Source organism: Nannizzia gypsea, genomic scaffold (assembly GCF_000150975.2).
Source record: "Nannizzia gypsea CBS 118893 supercont1.4 genomic scaffold, whole genome shotgun sequence".
In the NCBI taxonomy this organism is placed as follows: Eukaryota; Fungi; Ascomycota; class Eurotiomycetes; order Onygenales; family Arthrodermataceae; genus Nannizzia; species Nannizzia gypsea.
The window spans coordinates 820,088-837,133 of NW_003345198.1; the positions used below are offsets into that span (position 1 = coordinate 820,088).

The window sequence follows — 17,046 nt, forward strand, 5'->3', positions numbered from 1 at the left end:
GGTCAAGAAACGCCAGCTGCGCCGCTTATCTCTCTTGTCACCTCTAGACGACTCCTCGAGGTCCGACTGGTCTGTTACGGAATGAGAGTTTGGAGAAGGGGTGCGTGAACGAGGCCTCAGCATGCGTTCAGTGAGAGAGTGGTGTTGGCGAGGGGGCGAGCTGACTTCTAGGCTTGTCTGGCTTTGGGACGGAGAAGAAGCATGGACTGGTAGGAGAGGGGAGACAGGCGGGTTAGGAACTTTGGGAGTAGAGACGTGGGATTCATCTGCGACTATGATGTCCTCGAGGTTGGAGGAGGAGGAGGCTGCTGGTTGGGAGGTTGCTGGCTGTTTCATGGGAGCTGCTTCGTCAGAGCCAGCCTGGGAGCCATGCGCGAGGGAAGCAGTGGAACTCTGGGCACTTTCACTGGCGCTTCCGGGGATGCGTCGCTTCTTCTTTAGTTTGTTGGAGTCTCTCTTGTCGCCGCTGGGAGGACTGGTCCATGAGAAGAGGGAGGCTAGCTTGCGTTCTCTGGTTGGTGTGATAGTGGCTGGCTTGTGTGTTGCTGGGTCCAGCTGCGGCGGAGGGGGCGCGTCAATGTGACTTGGCCGTTGGGATTTTGGGATGGGATAGGCTGGCTGCACAGGTGGAGCAGGCGAGCTGGACTGAGCAGGTTGAGGCTGCTCTACTGGGATAGGTTGAATGGCTGTATCCGGCTGGGTAGTAGGAGCTGGACCGGGAGAAGGAGAAGAAACTGTAACTGGAGCTGGAACTGGGGCCTGAACTGGAACTAGAGCTTGAACTGGAGCTTGTTCAGGCGGCTTGGTGAATTCAAATGGCTCAGCGAGCTGTAGAGTGCGTGCAGGCTCCGCTGGATTTTCAGGTTTGGCAGCTTCCACAGGCTGTACCGGAGCAGCTTCAGGTTGTTGCTGGGCTTGAACTTTAGCAGGCTCCTGCTCGGGGAGAGCAGCCTCGATGTTTCGAACAGGCAAAGACATCATCTGAGCAGGCTCGGCAGCGGGAGCTGCATCTGCAACTTCAGCGGTTGAAGTGCCATTCTGAGGTTGTTCGGCAGTCTGAGGCTGCTCTGGGTGCTCGACTACCTTGGTGATATCCTCTGCCGGGGCAGCCTTGACAACGGGTGACATCTGGAGCTGTGGCGGCGGCAGTGGTGGAGGAGCAGCTAGGCCAGCTGCTGGTGGTGTCGCTGCCTGCTGTCGAGCGAAGGTGCTCGAAGGCGAGAAGCCAGGAGCTCGCTTCGAAGGCACGGTGTTGCTACGCTGCAGTCCACCGCCCTTTGAGTTTGAGTTGGGAGTGCTGGGCCCAGTAACGTTGCCATTAGAGTTCCTGGAGGAGACAGACATGTTGCGTCTCAGAGCCTCGTACTTCCTGAGGCTGTCGGCGCCTCCGCTGGCGTTTGAGGCTGAGCGTCTGATGGTGGTCTTCTGCAAGGGGGACGGGTACATCCCACCCTGGATGTTCTTGACGGTCTGGGCATCGGCTGCCGTGCCAGTCATGCCGAAGAGGAAGTTATCCTGGTTCTCGATGAGGAAGACGAGCACGTCCTGGCTGAGCTTGTAGTCCTGCGGCGACATGTCGTGGGACGGGTGGGGAGAGCAGACCCGGCTGGAAGATGGCGGACAGGTTGGTGGCTGTCATGCGGTTGAGGTCCGACTTGGAGGCGAAGACGGTGAGGAGGTCGAGGATGTAGATCAGCAGCTGTCTGTTGAGCGGCGGGAAGCTCCTTGATGAGCTGCTGATACAGCGACGACTGCTGCATCCCTGTCGAAGCCATGTTCCTTGTCGACGAGAATGGCAGCCTCTTCCCCGTCCGGGCGCCCTTGTCGATGTCTCAGCGGCTCCCGGAAGCGCTCGTAGAAATCCAGGGGCACAATCGGCTCTGGCAGCTGGTTGAGGTAGCGGCGGAGGATGTTGGCAGCGTCATGCACGGTGTATCCTGTCCAGTCGAGCCCCTTTCCGAAGCGGTCTGGCGAGTTGAAGATCTCCTGGAGGTCCTTGATGCGCTTTGCAGAGCCGCTCAACCGGAATATCCCTTCAACGTCGGTAGCTACAGCCGTTAACATTAGCATACAACACCATTATCAAGATATAATAGATATACAAAAGAAGAAGAAGAGAGAAAAAGCAAATGCTGCGTAAATCATACCTTTCTCCTTCAAGAAGACCCCGCACTTTGCCACTACTATGGGCACGTAGCCGTAGATGAAGCTCTTCCCATCATCGCCGGTGAGAGAGATGGCCACATTGGCGTACTTGATGCTCACGTTCAGGGGGATGCCAAAGATTCCAGGGGGAGCTTGGGGGGCTAGCAGTAGACAGAGAGATCAGTAACCAGACACAAACTATCACAGAGCAGAGAGAGAAGACGTACCAGTGTCCTTCTTTGTGCTTCTCTTGAACTGCCTCCACCAGCTGGCAAGGTCTCTCTTTGAGGGAGGAGAGTGAGCAGTGCTGCTGCTGTTCAGCAGGGCAGAGGCAGAGGTAGCAGCCGCAGGTGTTGCTATAGATGCAGAGGAAGTCGTAGCGGTGGAAGCCTCCTGCGCGCTCCCAGAAGGCTGCGGCGCCTGAGCCTGTGAATGCGAGTGCGCCATCGATAGAGACAGCAGCTAGCAAACAGACAAACAGATTTGTATTGGTTTACTCTTCTTCTCTTGCTGTATCTTGTTGCTGTATCTTCTTGCTGCCTGGTGGTGGTGGTTGTTCCTGGTGAGACGCGCCTGGGGTGGCGGCCAGAGTGAGGGATCCGGGGAAGCAGACGACGGCGGGACTCGAGGGCGACGGACAGGAAGACGCGGACAGGACGGCGAACGGACAGAAGGACAGGATGAGGCCTCACTTCGCTGTCTAGCAGAGTGCAGCAGGCATCGGTCGTGTTGCTGCTGTCGCTGGCGCTGTGTTGCTCGCTGGTTGCTGGTTGCTGGTTGCTGGTGGTGAAAAGACGAAGAGGTCGAAGAGCAGCGAGAAAAAGGAACCAACTTCCCTGGGGCGAAGACGAACGATGCGACGGAGGCCTGGCCTTGTGGCGTCCTCAGCTGTCTTCTTATTTACTTCTCTTGCTGCTTGCTTGTCTTTCTCTTCTGCGTCTTTTGCTGGGCCGCTTTTGGGGGCGAAGTTCTTGCGAGCGAGCGACTGGCCTGGTTGTTCCTGTTCCTGTTCCTGTTCCTGGTGGTGCAGCTGGTGGGCGTCCTTTTGGCGGCGCGGCGGCGAGGACGGTTACGATTAACGAGAGACGACGGCGAAGAAGAAGTAGACGAAGAGAAAGAGGAGCGAAAGCGAGAGAGAAAGAGAGAAAGAGAAATACAGGAGAGACAAGAGAGATGAGAATTCAGCGTCAGTCTAGACGCAGCAGGGATTGTGAATAAGCTGAGCGTCGCCTTTGGGGGCCGAACGAGGGCGCCGTTGCCGGTCGAGCTCAACCACGGAACGGCAGCAGGAGGTGAACCGCGAGCCAGAGTCAGGATAGACAAACGGCAGACAGGGACAGGGACAGGTCGACTCGGTGGAGCGGAAGGCGAGGGCAGCGGTTGTTCTGGTGGATAACGCGGTCGGTTTCTACGGCTCAGGGGCAGACGCAGCAGACAGAGGTCAGAGGTCATGATGGTGATGGTGATGATATTGTACAGCACTTGATATACAGCATGATCAAAGGGTCTGGTCTATTACTTCTATCTCTGCTTCGAGAAGGCCGGCTTCTTCCTCGCGGTCCCTCCTACGGCCTCCTCTCTCGACCTTTGACAACTACCTAGGTGCTGCCTAGTTGACGGTTACTGCCTGGCGGATGGCTATAGCCTCAACCTCCATGCTCGACTTCTAGAGCATGGAACATGGAGAGAAGCTGGGGATGGAGACTGGAAGAACACCATGAAGCCACTCGCGGACCGCTCTTGGGCCTGATTTCCCGTCATTGATGGCTGGGTCTGCCCGGATGGTGGTCAAATGTCTTGTCTGCCTGGCTTGCCCTGAATGAAGCCTAAGATGCATCTTCCCGCTACTCATCCGTCCTCGTCCGGGTGATAAGGGAGTGCCTGGTTACTCCGTACACCTTGCAAGAAGCCGTTTGCCTCTCTTTGTGTCTGTCTCTGCTGGAAGAAAGTGATTCATATATCACAGCAGCAGCAGCAACCGGGGGGATAGCTTATGAGCTACTGCAGCAAACCGCTCGCTAGCCTGCCCGTGGGTGCTCTATTATAGACACATCCGTCCGCTTGACTATCCCGCCGCCGTTACCCAGATAGCAATCCTGTCCGAGCATCTCCTCCTCGCTGTCCGAGCGACGCAGGTAGTGCCGGTGTCTGTCTGACTGGATCGACGTCAGCACCATCCCGTCCTGGATGCGCGGATGGTACTCCCAGGGGTGGCTGCTGCTGCGGTGGAGGCCGGAGCCAGAGATGGGCTTTCCGTTCCCGCCCCGTGAGATGCGAGAGAAGTGCGCCGAGTTGGTGTTGTTGTAGCCCTGCGACGGCGAGACGGACGAGTTCTTGGTTGTTTGTGGAGGCAGACAGCAGGAGAAGACGTGCGAGAGTGTCTGTCGTGCCATCGGTAGACAGGCGCAGATGATGCCTGAGTTGACCTCCACCGCGCTCCAGCTCGATATCGGCGTCGTTGTCCCTATACCGCTATCAGTTTGATGTCTTTTATGTCTTTATGGTGAAGATATAGATCCTTACATGTGACGTCCTTGACTCCTGAGGATGCTGCGACTAGAGTCACTCGGTAAATGCTGGTTATACAGACACTGCACCCGTCAGTCAGTCTTGCGCTATCAACACTCAAATCGGCATACTTACAACGACCCCAGCATAAACACCAGTATCAGCGCGATCTTGTCTCGCTTCGTCAGCTGCAGGCGCAGAATTTGCTGCACTGGCAGAACCAGCAGTATCACGTCCGTCGTGATGTTGATTATCGCATACGTGAGCCAGTTGGGAAAACTGCTCAGACAGGTGTGCGGGATGGTCCTGTTCCAGTACGCCTCCACTGGCGAGCACTGCCAGATCGTTGGCGGGATGAAGGCGATGCCCGAAAGGATGGTGAACACGATCAGGCCGATGCATATCCGCCTGAAATACTGGTGCACGTAGAAGATCCTCAAGTACAGCAGTAGGATTGACACCTTGGCCAGACAGATCACCAGCTTGTATAACACTTGAGCGACCAGAATCCACTGCCACACCGTCAGCAGGAAGCTCTTCAGTTGGTGATGATGGATATATGTCTTGCCTACCTTGAGAGACTTCTGCTCTTGCTCCTCGGTGATATGCCAGTCGTGTTTGCCGTATCCATACCCAACGGCTGGAAGACATGTCAGTCAGCTTGATATAGACCATCCACGCCAGATTATGCGCAACATACCGACATTCTGCGCCGTCGAAAACATAACAGACAGCACCTTCAAACAGGGTCAGCACGCAGAAACGAAGAAACTGAAAAGGAGAGTATGTTAAAAGACCTACCAGGGCTGCCAGAATAGTCCAGTCATCGACCTGGATGCCGCTCCTGAGATATCTCGAGACCAGACGGATAACCACAAAGACACCAGCAATGATCACAACCACCACGTCCGTCACCCAGAGCTGGTATCCACGACTAGGCACATCGGCCGTTGGGCGCCCAAGATCCACCATCTTCCTCTAGACCAGCTCGCTCATTCCAGTCCTGGAATCAGTAGGCCGTCGGCAGTCGATGAAGATGAGTGCTTAGTCTCGCTGCAGCCAGCTTCACCAGGAAAGGCAGCTGAATGTTGTGCGGCTCACGTAGTTATTATTACTCTTCTTATTGCTTCTATTATTACTGCCAACTTACATTACACTCGGAGCCAGACGCACACACACGCACACGCATATGCAGACGAAGAGGAGAGTACAAGGAAGCGAATCCCGCGGTACGGTAACTCCGTACGTATACCTCCTATCCCACGGTACTCCGTACATGGGAAATGAAGCAAACAATTGGTCCGGCCGAAGCAACTGTTTAAGAATCCAACTCGTTTAATCAAGCAGCGGACAAGTTTGGCACGGAACAGTAGTTGCATGCCATGCCTTTCCTCCCTTCTCTGCAGCCGCTTAGTCCAGATGAAGATGGTTGTCAGCTCGCTTTTCTTACGCTTCTTTTCTTACCCCTGGCAGTTACGGCAGTGCATAAAGATGGCAAGGATGGACCACTCTTCCACTGCCATGCCCCGAACACATTCCAGAAAGGCTAACAGCAAGCAGAATCCGTCTGTATCCTCGTAGCCCTGGTCATTCTGGTCTTCCTTTGTGGCAAGGTTAATATCCATAAAGGATGATTTGACAGTCAACCGTTCGTCCTTCTCCACCCCTCGACGGGTCGATCTGGGGGAAAGGAAAAAAAGCCTGGCACTTCACCCCTTGCGGTTGTTAAATGTATGTAAGTTCGGGAGAAAGAAGCCGCCAAAGGCATGTACTATGCCGTACATGGGAATTGGGCAAAGGAAGGGGAAAGGCTTAAAGAGTTACTCGGTAACATGCCCATCATTGCCCATAGGCCAGATTATGTATGTACCTCCCTTCTAACCTTCGTGTCAGCAAATGCGTAGCCAGAGTGAATAAATAGAATCATTCCCCTGCAAGGTTGCACTGGGGAAAGCTGATCTGGGGGGAAACGCTGAATGAGCGGGAGGAAACACGAGTGGACCGTCATGGTGCGTCTTTGAGCGGCAGCCAAGGGGGATACGAGGATTGAGTAACCCCGAAGCGTCCTACTGCAAGTGATGGTGGTGGTGATGGATTGATAGTCGTTCGCTGCTCTACATGCTTCGGGCGCCTCGTGAAGTCGATCCCGGGCAATGACGACGGTGATCCGGTGTGATGCTGTTCGCACATTGTGTATGTATACCATAGGTATTATTGCTGGCGCCTTTTGACGAGCATATATCATGCCGCGAATATAGGTTAGTTAGCTTGTGCTAAAAAGCTCCTTTCCTCCTCTTGTTCCAAGACGTTCTAGATCAACTTTCATTTAGCTTGTTCCACCAGGCGAGATGGCCAGTGAAGACGGAAGAGAGCTGCAATATCACAGGCAACTCTATGGCCTACCGAGGACACGATAATTTCACAGGTCGTGAGGTGATACTCCGGTCTGCCCTCATGATGTCGCGATCGATATGATCTATAGACAAAAGCTGAAACAAAAGCAGCCATGGGTGCAGGCCGATTTCATACTACTCCGGCATGTACCTTGAATATCAGAATCCAGCATCTTCAGTACTTAAGTAAGTACTCCGTACCCTGCCGAGTTAAAGGTTACAGTATAAGGTCTCTGCTGCTTCTTCGCGGAGTAAAACTAACCGTCGGTCTCCAACTGAAATCGTCCTCTTTGCTCACGGCCCTGCTGTGTCAGCTCCACGACAGTAAGGATATAAACTGTTGGATAGAAAAGGGGCTGGGCAGGGAAGAAGCCAAAGTCTGTGAGAACAGGGGTTCAGACAAGTTGGAATAATTCGAACCTACAGGGCCGCCCGTGAACCAGCGCAAGGCTCGCTGGATCAGCCCGAAAGCAAATATCTCCTAACAAATCGGACGTATGTATACATACATATGTATACGGAGTGATTTCAGAGCAGACTGGATGTTCGAATCATGCCTTCCACCCAGCACCTCAAGGGAGTGGCCGTGCTCATAAGTATGCTCTGCTCATTCCTGTGGGATCCAAGCTCTCTTCCCCAGACGAGCCACACCACAGTCCGCATGAAAGGATGACAAGATCCTTTTGCCGACATGCCAGACAAGGCTGCCATCCCTGCCCAGAGTCAAATACAGAGTATACATACAGGTAGATGCCTGCGCCGACTGGCCTCTGAGGACGCCAAATAAATGTGTCTGCGCACTCACAGCCTGATAACTCCAGGCTGGATGGTGATGCGTTTCCATTCATCTAGCGATGCCACACACCATATGGCTACATCTTCTTCACAAGGCTCGACTCGGTTACATAGTCGGTATCGATCCTGACGCCTCCACGGCCTCATGCTGCCCCATCAAGTCCCGCGACTCTGGTCCTGGTCCTCTAGTACACGTACCGAAACTTCCTCTGGTCCGGCCAAAGGCTTAAGAAGCCTTCGTAAAGAGGCGCCATGACGGTCCCAGCGACCATGTTTGATATGCTTCCCCAGCCCAGATCTACATCTCGTCGTATATCGTGTGTAAGAATATATCTAAGCCGAATGATCTCGAGCCTCTTCTGGAAATTGCTTGTAAATGCTTGTAGATAGACGCCCTTATCTATCACTCGTGTCAAGACGAAGGGCGTGGCTAGTACAGCCCTTGATGCGTCTCATACTCCTCTCAATAAATGGTATAATATAATACCGGGTACGGAGCAACTCAGCTGGAAGCTAGCTAGCGAGAAGGCTGTCTAGAGAGATATCAAAGCCCAACATGTTGTCTTAACAGCAGAAGCTGTCCTTGAGGTCGTACAGAGGATGGAGGTGGAAGAAAATAGAGAGTGCGAAGGGACTAACGATATACGCTAATCATATGATGATTAATAGTGAATAAGGTCGGAAATAGCCACAATTAGCCAATAGAAAGCAGTTAAACCCACCAATAATAAATTTTTGCCTTGCTCCACCCTATGCTTAGTTTTGGCGACGACGCAGGAATTTGATATCAAAAGACACGAAGTTATTTATATTGTCCACACAGTGACGAAACCTGTTACTATATATAAGTGCTCTCTTCCTATTAATCCGACCCAAAAGTCATCGAGTGGGCAATGTATTGCCTTCCACTGCCTGTGTTGTTATTTTGAGTCCCGCCGTCCGCATTGTTGAACTGGGAGCCCGTCCCGTAGTGAGCGAACGACACGGAGCCGGGGGTGTCTGGCGCTGACGGAGGCACGTCTGACAGTGCATGGATGGCTTCAAGGACCTCGCTAACCTGGGCTTCAGTTGCTGCCTTGATGGCTCGGTTTCCTGCCAGCAGTTGTACGTTCTCCAAGAGCGTCTTCATGAGCTCCTCGACCTGGGACCCCTTGCCGAGTCTGCGTATGGCAAGACGGTACCGCTGGAGCCTTGAGTGGTCAGGGGACACCATGACTTCCTGAAGGATGTTTTTCAGCGCTTCGGCATTATCGCTACAGCCTTCGATGACAGGCATGATGGCTTGGAAAGTCGCTGCATCACCGCCGTTTTCTTCCAGGTGGCCCTTGACAGTTGTAAGAGTGTCCTTGACGACCGGAAGCCGCAAGGCAACCTCTTGAAACGCACGTGGAAGACAGTCAGCGTTTTTGAGGGCGTCGTGGAGCTTGATAGCTGTGTCGACTATGCTGATTATACCGGATATTAACCCGATGGCCTCGATACCCGACATTTTATTTATTATTGTCGAATGCGATAGAGCAGAGATAATTTGCACAAGATTCGCCTTAAGCCGAAAACTAGCAAGGCGTATAATTGCAGTCCTTACTACCAAGCTGGGAATCTCTATATATATGCTAGCCGCGGTGCTCCAGGATTGTATAACTGCTTATATTTCCTTTGCCACGTCAGTCAGCGATGCCAAGATGGAGTTCATGCAATAACTCCAGCATTCAGATTGTCTGCAGTTCAAATGAAGTATAATGCATCTCACAAGGTCTTACAGCTGAATACCTCTCTGGCTGTAATCTACATAGTTACGGCCTAATCGTTTCTACCACACATGGTACACTTGTAGCAACAAAGCACTGGATGCAGCCCGAGAGTTCCCCTATACCTCCAATTATCTTGCCTATAAAAAATTGCACTTTCATACATGAAGGATTCGCCAGACTCGTTGCAACAATTGCACAGTAGGTACCAGGATGAAAAAACCCTCGCTTCGACTTCACATATTCCAGCACATTCAAATAACCGCACGCAGCTAGCTAGCTAATCCTTAAAGTGCATGACCTCGGCCTGATACTGGCGACCACTACCAGTGTTGTTGAACTGTTTACCCGACCCTGCATTATTGAACTGGGAGCCAGAACCAAAGTGGGTGAAGCGAGACTCTCCCCCTCCGACAGGCACAGATGGTTCCATTGCCGACAGCTCTGCCATTACCCCATGCATTCCTCTGACCTGGTCGTCAATCGCTGCTTTGATGGCCTCGTCCTCTCCGAGAACACATGTATTTCTCATGATTCCCAGCAGCAATGCCTCTATGGTGTTTTCGTGTCCCAGCTGGCGTACAGAGCTAACATAACGGCTCTTCCTGGACGACTCCGGCTGCGAAGCGACCTCTGAGAGTATATCCTCTAGCACTTTGGCTTTCTTGCTGCTGTCTTCGAGCGACGGGATGATTTGTATGACATCCCCAGCAAGATCCCGCCATTTCAGTAGATTTACAATAGTCTGAAGTGCTTGCTGGACATGGCCGAGATGCTGACCTGCCTTATGAAAAGTTGCGGGGAGGTCAGGATCGTTTCTCATAATATCATAAGCTCCAGCTGCTGCTCCCAGTGAGGCAATCGTGCCTGAGATCAGATCGTCGAACTTGGTGGGCCTCATGTTTGGTTATGTCGAAAAAAAGAAGGTGTTGTCAGGCTTAGGTTTTGAAATGTTTCCAGCTGTGCATTTACACTTGCACATTGGGCCTAATATAATTCTTTCAATTGGACTCCTCTCCTTGCCCCTCCATCTCCCTCCTGCCTTGAGACGCGACATCCTCTCCGGGGAATCAGATATCTCAACCCCTATTGGGGGGCTGAGCTGAAAGGAATCGCTTGCAGCTGCAGCCTCATTACTAATGTCACATTACGCATACAACCGTGCAGAAACAAACGGAGCCCAACGTCCCGTCCGCAGCCCATTCGTATTGGCAAGCCTCGATTTGGCCGGGTAGTTACATACCTCGAAAGCTTGATAGTTTGACAGGCTGACTCCTGAGGGCGCACCTTCCATCACCTGATTAGTCGTCCTCCCGCTTCACCATCCGACCTAGCACGGATTCGCTTTGTTCCCTACAGACACCTTCTAAGGCGAGATATGGACGTAACCTATTTCCATAAAATGCCTCCATAAGGAAAAGGGAGACAACTAGTTTCTTTACGTATCAGGTCACGATATGGATTTGAAAAGGAGACCGAGCGAGGACCTAGCAAATTCAGCCAAATCCTTACGGATTGAGGATGAAAAGGGTGATCAATACAACAATGCAGACTCAGGTTCTCAATACAACAATACCTCTGCCGGTAGGCAGTACGTTGCCGACCAAATTAACATCACTGAAAATCGGATAGGTGAGGATAGCTTTAGTTATACACTGACAGCGCTTCACTACAAGCTCTACAGTTCCATGAAGTGTTGTTGACGGCGACAACTTTTAGAACGCAAGGGCGAAAACCTCGAGTTTCTCAAGGACCTACGACTTACGGACCCTCGCGATGATAAATCCCGTATCATGGACACCAAAGGCGGCCTGCTGGCCAAATCGTATGAATGGATTGTCGATTTTGGGGACTTCAAAAAATGGCGCAGCGACCACTCCAGCGGCGTTTTTTGGATCAGCGGAAGCCCTGGCAAGGGAAAGACTATGCTCCTCTGTGGCATCATTGACCACCTGAGTGATCCTGGTGCAAAGCATATTCCTCCATCTTTCTTCTTTTTCCAGGAAAGCGATTCGCAGCTTAACAATGCTACAGCTGTACTCCGCGGTTTAATATATCTTCTTGCTATCCAGCACCGGTCATTCTTGGAGTATCTACAGGAAAGATACAGTCTCAGTGGTGGAACGCTTTTCGCTGACCCTGATAACTTCTTCGCTCTCTCCAACGTTTTCAGAAACATGCTGTCGATCCAGACGACAAACCCAATATACCTAATTGTTGATGCACTTGACGAATGCCAGACCGATTTACGAAAATTACTGGATCTCATATGCCAGACGTCCTCAACACCCTCCAACTGCGTCAAGTGGATTGTCTCGAGCCGCAACCTATACGATATTAAGGAGGTCTTGGGGCCTCTTGAACATAAAGTCTACCTCAGCCTTGACCAAAATGAGGGACTCATTTCTACCGCCGTTAACACGTACATAGATCACAAGGTTTCACAGCTCTCAAGAGCTAAGAGATACAGCCCTGAAGTGAAAGCAGAAGTTCAGAGGTACCTGAAGCAAAATGCTAACGAAACGTTCCTCTGGGTAGCCCTGGTCTGTCAGCGCTTATCGGGTATCAAGCCATGGAATACGCTTACTGAGTTGCATAAATTCCCTCCTGGTTTAGAGGACATGTATGGAGTTATGCTTGGTCAAATGCTCAAGTTAGATGATGATGATCTCGACTTCTGCAAAAGCATACTCGCTGTCGCGATGATTGCATATCGGCCCATTACATTTGCAGAGCTCCCTTCTCTAGTTCAGCTTGAAGGTGATATCTCGGGCTACACCGAGTGGCTCGAAGATATCATTAAGCTATGCGGTTCATTTCTGGTCACGCGCCAAGAGACTATCTACTTTGTGCATCAATCTGCTAAGGAATATCTACAAGCTCATGCGTCCGCCAGAATCATGCCTTCTGGAATTTATGATGTCCATTATAATATCTCCTTGCAATCACTCAAGCTTTTGATGCAGACGCTAAAGCGGGATATTTATGTTCAGTCTCAGCCTGGATTGGCCATTAACCAAATGGAAAAGCCCAATCCAGACCCTTTAAAGACTATCCGATACTCTTGCGTCTACTGGACACATCATCTCCACGAAGCTTACAAAAAGCACCCACAGCGGTGCCAGGACTGCCTGAGCCGGAATGGTGTTGTCTACCAATTTCTTAATGGCTTCTTGCTCTATTGGCTGGAAGCTTTAAGTTTGCTTAGGCGAATGCGAGCCGGCATAATTGCCATAGAAAAGCTGGAAGAAATCCTCGAGGTTAGTATCCATCAGACTAAACATCAAGTTAACCCCAGCCAACTATTCACAGCAATGCGTAAAACCCCTGTTGGATTGATTAACTGATGGTTCTAGGACCTCGATCCCAACTCAGACTGGCTAGCTCTAGTCGAAGATACTCGAAGATTTGTTCTATACAACCAGGTTCTGATCGAGAATGCTCCACTTCAAACATATGCCTCAGCCCTTGTCTTTATACCCGCGAAGAGCCTCGTTAAGGAGTCATTTCAAACAGAACAACCGAAGTGGATGAAAACATACCCTATAATGGAAGATAGCTGGAGTGTATGCCTCCAGACACTTGAAGCCCATGGTGACACAATTAGATCGGTGGTTTTCTCGCACGACCACCGGTATCTTGCATCGGCATCAAGCGATTTTTCTATTAAAATCTGGGATGCCGTATCTGGAAAGTGGGAGAAAACTCTGAAAGGTCATGGCAGTTGTGTTACTTCCCTAGTTTTCTCCCAGGACAATAATCTTCTTATCTCTGGTTCAAGTGATAAAACAATTCGGTTCTGGGGAGCACATTCCGGCAAGTGTTTACAAACTCTTAGGGGTCATGAAAACCATGTCAGATCGGTAGTCCTCTCCCACGACAACCAATACCTTATTTCCGCTTCCTGCGATCGAAATATCAAGATCTGGGATATTGCCAAGGGTGACTGTGCCAAAACGCTCCAAGGCCACCAGGACTGGGTCAATGCCCTGGCACTCTCGCGGAAAAGCGGTTACCATCACCTTGCATCAGCCTCAAGCGATCGAACTATCAGGATCTGGGATACCAAGGACTGCAGATGCATTACAGTACTTAAAGGCCATAGCGACTGGGTTAATTCGATAGCCTTCAAACAGGACAGTTTATATCTCGCTTCGGGATCGAGTGATAAAACCGTGAGAATTTGGGACGTTGCTACATCCAGCTGCGTGAAAATACTTCCAGGCCATTCCAACTGGGTAAACTCTGTAGCATTCTCCCACAATGGCAAATATCTTGCCTCATCATCCAACGATGCAACAATTAAGATCTGGGACAGTGGCGGCAAATGCGAACAGACGCTTCGCGGGCATAGCTGGACTGCGATCTGCCTGACCTTTTCTCCGGACGATCAGCGCCTTATATCAGGCTCCTCAGATAGAACGATAAAGGTTTGGGACATGACTGTTATAGGCAAGAGTGAGCGGGTTCTTAATGCCCACGATAAATGGGTTGATTCGTTAACGTTCTCCCATGACGGCAAGTACATAGCGTCGATCTCAGATGATTGGACTCTCATGGTCTGGAGCGCAAGCACGGGGAAATATATGCATACGCTTGGGACTCATAAGGATATGCTCAATGGGCTATGCTTCTCATACGACACGCTGCTAGCTTCAGCCTCAAGCGACCATACTGCCAAGATATGGGACATCATTACAGGCGAATGCAAGGAAACCCTGGAAGGCCATGAGGACTGTGTCAATTCAGTTGATTTCTCGCCTGATGGTAGCCTCCTTGTGTCATCTTCGGGGGACCATACAGTTAGGGTCTGGGAGGTTGATACGGGCATGTGCATACGATTATTTGAAGGCCACACTGATTCCGTTGGGACAGCAATTTTTGCAAATGATGGCCAGTATATTGCTTCTTCATCGCGCGACAAGTCTGTTAGGATTTGGAGCACTGAGCAAGAAAACTGCATATGGGTATTGAATGGCCATGACGGTTGGGTTAACTCGGTAGCCTTTTCAGATGACAGCAAGTATGTTGCATCAACATCAACAGATAGGACAATCCGGCTCTGGCATGTTCGTACGGGAGTCTGCGCCCATGTTCTCCATGGCCACAAGGATTCAGTCAACGCAGTCGCTTTTTCACATAACGGCAAATTCCTTGCCTCTACCTCAGCCGATGAGACTATCAGGATCTGGGATACCGACACGGGCAAGTGCGCCGCTGCTATAAAGGCAGGAGCTCTGCTCCTTTGTATTTCCTTTGACCTGACGGACTCCTATCTGCTCACCAAAATAGGGCGTGTCGCGCTCCGCTCAGTATTGGAGCCCAAGACTCGAAAACCGATCTGGTATGGCTATGGCCTGAGCCCGGATTTGACTTGGATCACCTGCCATGGCCAAAACCTGCTACGAGTACCGTCTGAACACCATCTACTTTGCAGTGCAGTATTTGAATCGACGGTAGCAATTGGCTGTGAGTCCGGAAAGATGTTTGTGTTGGAATTCCAGTCGTGCAAGCTATTCCCGCTTCCAAAAGTGGATGGAAATTATCTGCTAGACGAGCCAATGATGGAGACCTGGCAAGCGCAAGCGCCCAGCTCCACACCATTCCACGAGCTTAGCGCGTCCGCTCAAGTGGCAAGCGCGACGCCCACGGCGGATGATGACGCCACTTTGGAGGACCCAGGGTCACCCATGCAGAAATGCGAACCACTAGGGAGGAGGGAGTCAGACGCAGACGGCCGCACACCACTACATCTGGCTGTTCTGAGCAATAATGAGTCGCTTGTGCTACAGTTTTTGAGGGAGAAAGAAGTAGACCAAAGCATGCGGGATAAACATTCGCGCACCGCTCTTTTCTATGCCCTACTACAGAAACAAAAAAAGATTGCACTTGCTCTGGCTGAGAAATGGAATGTTCCAGATCGAGTGGTCACAAGTCATCTAAATCACCCAGCACAAGGTTACAAAGACAAGTCTCTTTTTAATGCAATTATGAGGCAGAACCATGACGAAATCGCATTTTTGATCGAAGCTGGTGCAAACATGGAAGCGAGGGGATACGGCATCTGGCCTGGCTGGAAAGGTACTGCGCTTCATGAAGCTGCCTGGTTTGGGACCCCGGAGATTTTGCAACTTATGCTGGACAAAGGAGCGGAGAAATATGCAACAGACATTGGAGGTCGAACCCCTTCGCATCATCCAAACTGGTCGCGAACTAGGGAGATATCGAAGTTCTTGAGTTAAGCTTTCCACCAATGCCAAGTGCCACTCTCAATTATTCAAGTCAGTATTGGGTATAGTTAGCATGACAGTTTTGGGATTCTTATTAACTACCTTAAGTTTCACTGGACCTCAATGCATACATCTTCACTGGTAAAAGCGTTATAGGAAGACCACGTTGAAGTTTTGATTTCACTAACTGCAAGCCGGCTTGACGGAATAAATTTGAGAACTTGCGGTCCTCTCTGGAATCTCCAATCAATGACTAGATGATCATTTCAAATTTTTCTGATAAGTTGGCCCACCTTATAACAGTGCTGTCAGTGCCGTTGAATACGTCAACACCACGAATGCTCAGGTTCTCCTTGATAATAAGGAGTCCAGTCCCTTCCCTAAGAACTGTGCCACATTTCTTCAAGTACTGAACCAATTGCTCATCTGTCAGGTGGCAGAGACACCATTGATTCCAAATCAAATCATATTTGACATCCTGAGCGGGTTGCCATTCTTCTATGCCGACGTTGAAGATGCCTCGTATACCGTTCCTACCTTGAAGTCTTGCGGTAAATTTAATGACTGGTTCAATCACGTCAACCTGCTCGGCAATTTCTAAGAGCACGCCCTCAGTGAATCTTCCGATTCTAAAACAATATCAGGCCAGTGGGCAGAAATTAGCAAGGTGGCCGCTGCAGAAAGGAAGGCGAGTACTCCGCTATTCATACCCTGCTCCTCCTTCCAAGGCACTGTTGACAGTTCGCAAGTCCGGGTCTGACCCAATTCCAAGCTTGGCTAGGAATTCTCGAGAGCCTTGAAGGTCTACTTCTGACATGCCCGGCTGTACCTCAGCAGCTGCAATCATTTCATCTTCGTTGCCGTCTTTGTCCTCCCAGAACTGTCTACCGTCATCTTTCCTAATCAAGCAGTCTGGTGGGATATTTCCTGGGAAAGACATAGCTGTAATGATAATGTTGCAAGTGACTCTCAAAAATAATGGCAAAATCTATCCCACATTGGGGTGACAAAACCACAGCCTGTTGAATCACAAACCTGCCTTTAGGGAATGGAACGGCTAGTTGGAAAGACGCGAGACCCTCGCTGACTCCACGGATATCTGACGAAAAAGAACCGCAGCTGCAAGCAGGCCAAATCGGAAGTTAATTTAACTCAGGAAACATCCTCCGCTCGAGGCTGTAATCAGCCCCGGGAGTTTGACCCTTGAAGATTGGGTGCCTTTGCATG

General features: G+C 50.9%; 8 protein-coding genes across 8 annotated transcripts; 2 read left to right on the forward strand and 6 right to left on the reverse strand.

Annotated features, from left to right (window-relative positions):
• Positions 1 to 1,692: 1,692 nt before the first annotated feature.
• MGYG_04946 (rho-GTPase-activating protein 5) lies at positions 1,693 to 2,592 on the reverse strand (the record flags this gene model as incomplete). The annotated part of the gene is made up of 3 exons (XM_003172308.1): positions 1,693 to 2,048; positions 2,148 to 2,306; positions 2,373 to 2,592. The coding sequence occupies 3 exons, from the start codon at positions 2,590 to 2,592 to the stop codon at positions 1,693 to 1,695; spliced, it is 735 nt and encodes a 244-aa protein (XP_003172356.1).
• A 1,571-nt stretch (positions 2,593 to 4,163) lies between these two features.
• MGYG_04947 (integral membrane protein) lies at positions 4,164 to 5,625 on the reverse strand (the record flags this gene model as incomplete). Its single annotated transcript, XM_003172309.1, has 6 exons — positions 4,164 to 4,609; positions 4,669 to 4,736; positions 4,789 to 5,165; positions 5,226 to 5,293; positions 5,354 to 5,390; positions 5,455 to 5,625. The coding sequence occupies 6 exons, from the start codon at positions 5,623 to 5,625 to the stop codon at positions 4,164 to 4,166; spliced, it is 1,167 nt and encodes a 388-aa protein (XP_003172357.1).
• A 367-nt stretch (positions 5,626 to 5,992) lies between these two features.
• On the reverse strand, positions 5,993 to 6,843 carry MGYG_04948 (hypothetical protein; the record flags this gene model as incomplete). The annotated part of the gene is made up of 4 exons (XM_003172310.1): positions 5,993 to 6,062; positions 6,118 to 6,354; positions 6,478 to 6,530; positions 6,724 to 6,843. The coding sequence occupies 4 exons, from the start codon at positions 6,841 to 6,843 to the stop codon at positions 5,993 to 5,995; spliced, it is 480 nt and encodes a 159-aa protein (XP_003172358.1).
• A 756-nt stretch (positions 6,844 to 7,599) lies between these two features.
• MGYG_04949 (hypothetical protein) lies at positions 7,600 to 8,071 on the forward strand (the record flags this gene model as incomplete). Its single annotated transcript, XM_003172311.1, has 2 exons — positions 7,600 to 7,642; positions 7,899 to 8,071. 2 exons carry the CDS (start codon positions 7,600 to 7,602, stop codon positions 8,069 to 8,071), a joined length of 216 nt encoding a protein of 71 aa, XP_003172359.1.
• A 632-nt stretch (positions 8,072 to 8,703) lies between these two features.
• Positions 8,704 to 9,330, reverse strand: MGYG_04950 (SesA protein; the record flags this gene model as incomplete). The annotated part of the gene is made up of 1 exon (XM_003172312.1): positions 8,704 to 9,330. One exon carries the CDS (start codon positions 9,328 to 9,330, stop codon positions 8,704 to 8,706), a length of 627 nt encoding a protein of 208 aa, XP_003172360.1.
• A 539-nt stretch (positions 9,331 to 9,869) lies between these two features.
• Positions 9,870 to 10,490, reverse strand: MGYG_04951 (SesA protein; the record flags this gene model as incomplete). Its single annotated transcript, XM_003172313.1, has 1 exon — positions 9,870 to 10,490. One exon carries the CDS (start codon positions 10,488 to 10,490, stop codon positions 9,870 to 9,872), a length of 621 nt encoding a protein of 206 aa, XP_003172361.1.
• Positions 10,491 to 11,046: 556 nt separating this feature from the next.
• MGYG_04952 (vegetative incompatibility protein HET-E-1) lies at positions 11,047 to 15,831 on the forward strand (the record flags this gene model as incomplete). Its single annotated transcript, XM_003172314.1, has 3 exons — positions 11,047 to 11,221; positions 11,309 to 12,849; positions 12,946 to 15,831. The coding sequence occupies 3 exons, from the start codon at positions 11,047 to 11,049 to the stop codon at positions 15,829 to 15,831; spliced, it is 4,602 nt and encodes a 1,533-aa protein (XP_003172362.1).
• Positions 15,832 to 16,072: 241 nt separating this feature from the next.
• MGYG_04953 (DUF858 domain-containing protein) lies at positions 16,073 to 16,759 on the reverse strand (the record flags this gene model as incomplete). Its single annotated transcript, XM_003172315.1, has 2 exons — positions 16,073 to 16,448; positions 16,530 to 16,759. The coding sequence occupies 2 exons, from the start codon at positions 16,757 to 16,759 to the stop codon at positions 16,073 to 16,075; spliced, it is 606 nt and encodes a 201-aa protein (XP_003172363.1).
• Positions 16,760 to 17,046: the final 287 nt, after the last annotated feature.